The sequence below is a fragment of the Myotis davidii genome, unplaced genomic scaffold (genome assembly GCF_000327345.1).
Source record: "Myotis davidii unplaced genomic scaffold, ASM32734v1 scaffold609, whole genome shotgun sequence".
Taxonomy (NCBI): Eukaryota; Metazoa; Chordata; class Mammalia; order Chiroptera; family Vespertilionidae; genus Myotis; species Myotis davidii.
The window spans coordinates 757213-757454 of NW_006300164.1; the positions used below are offsets into that span (position 1 = coordinate 757213).

General features: G+C 70.2%; 1 protein-coding gene across 1 annotated transcript in view; it reads left to right on the plus strand.

Annotated features, from left to right (window-relative positions):
* Positions 1-41: 41 nt before the first annotated feature.
* The window catches only part of GRIN1 (glutamate ionotropic receptor NMDA type subunit 1), an 18426-nt gene continuing 18225 nt past the window's right edge, over positions 42-242 (plus strand). Inside the window, 1 exon segment of the mRNA XM_015572344.1 lies at positions 42-176. Coding sequence (XP_015427830.1) covers positions 42-176 — 135 coding nt within the window.

A 242-nucleotide genomic window follows, 5' to 3' on the forward strand; every position in this document is an offset into this window, starting at 1 on the left:
CAGACGTGGCCCCCTCTCTGGTCCAGGGGGAGGCCAGCGTCATGGCCACGTCTCCAGCTGCCCCGGCCCCACTCCTGGTCCCAATCTGCGGCCAAGCGGTGCCCGACGTGGGCTGGAGGCCTGGCTCGGCCCCACTCCGAGACCCAGCTGCCACCGCGCCGCCCTGGGCCCGGTGCGTGACGGACAGAGGCAATGGCGCTCTTGTTCCTGTTTCAAAACCCTCCCTGGAGGATTCCCCTCCC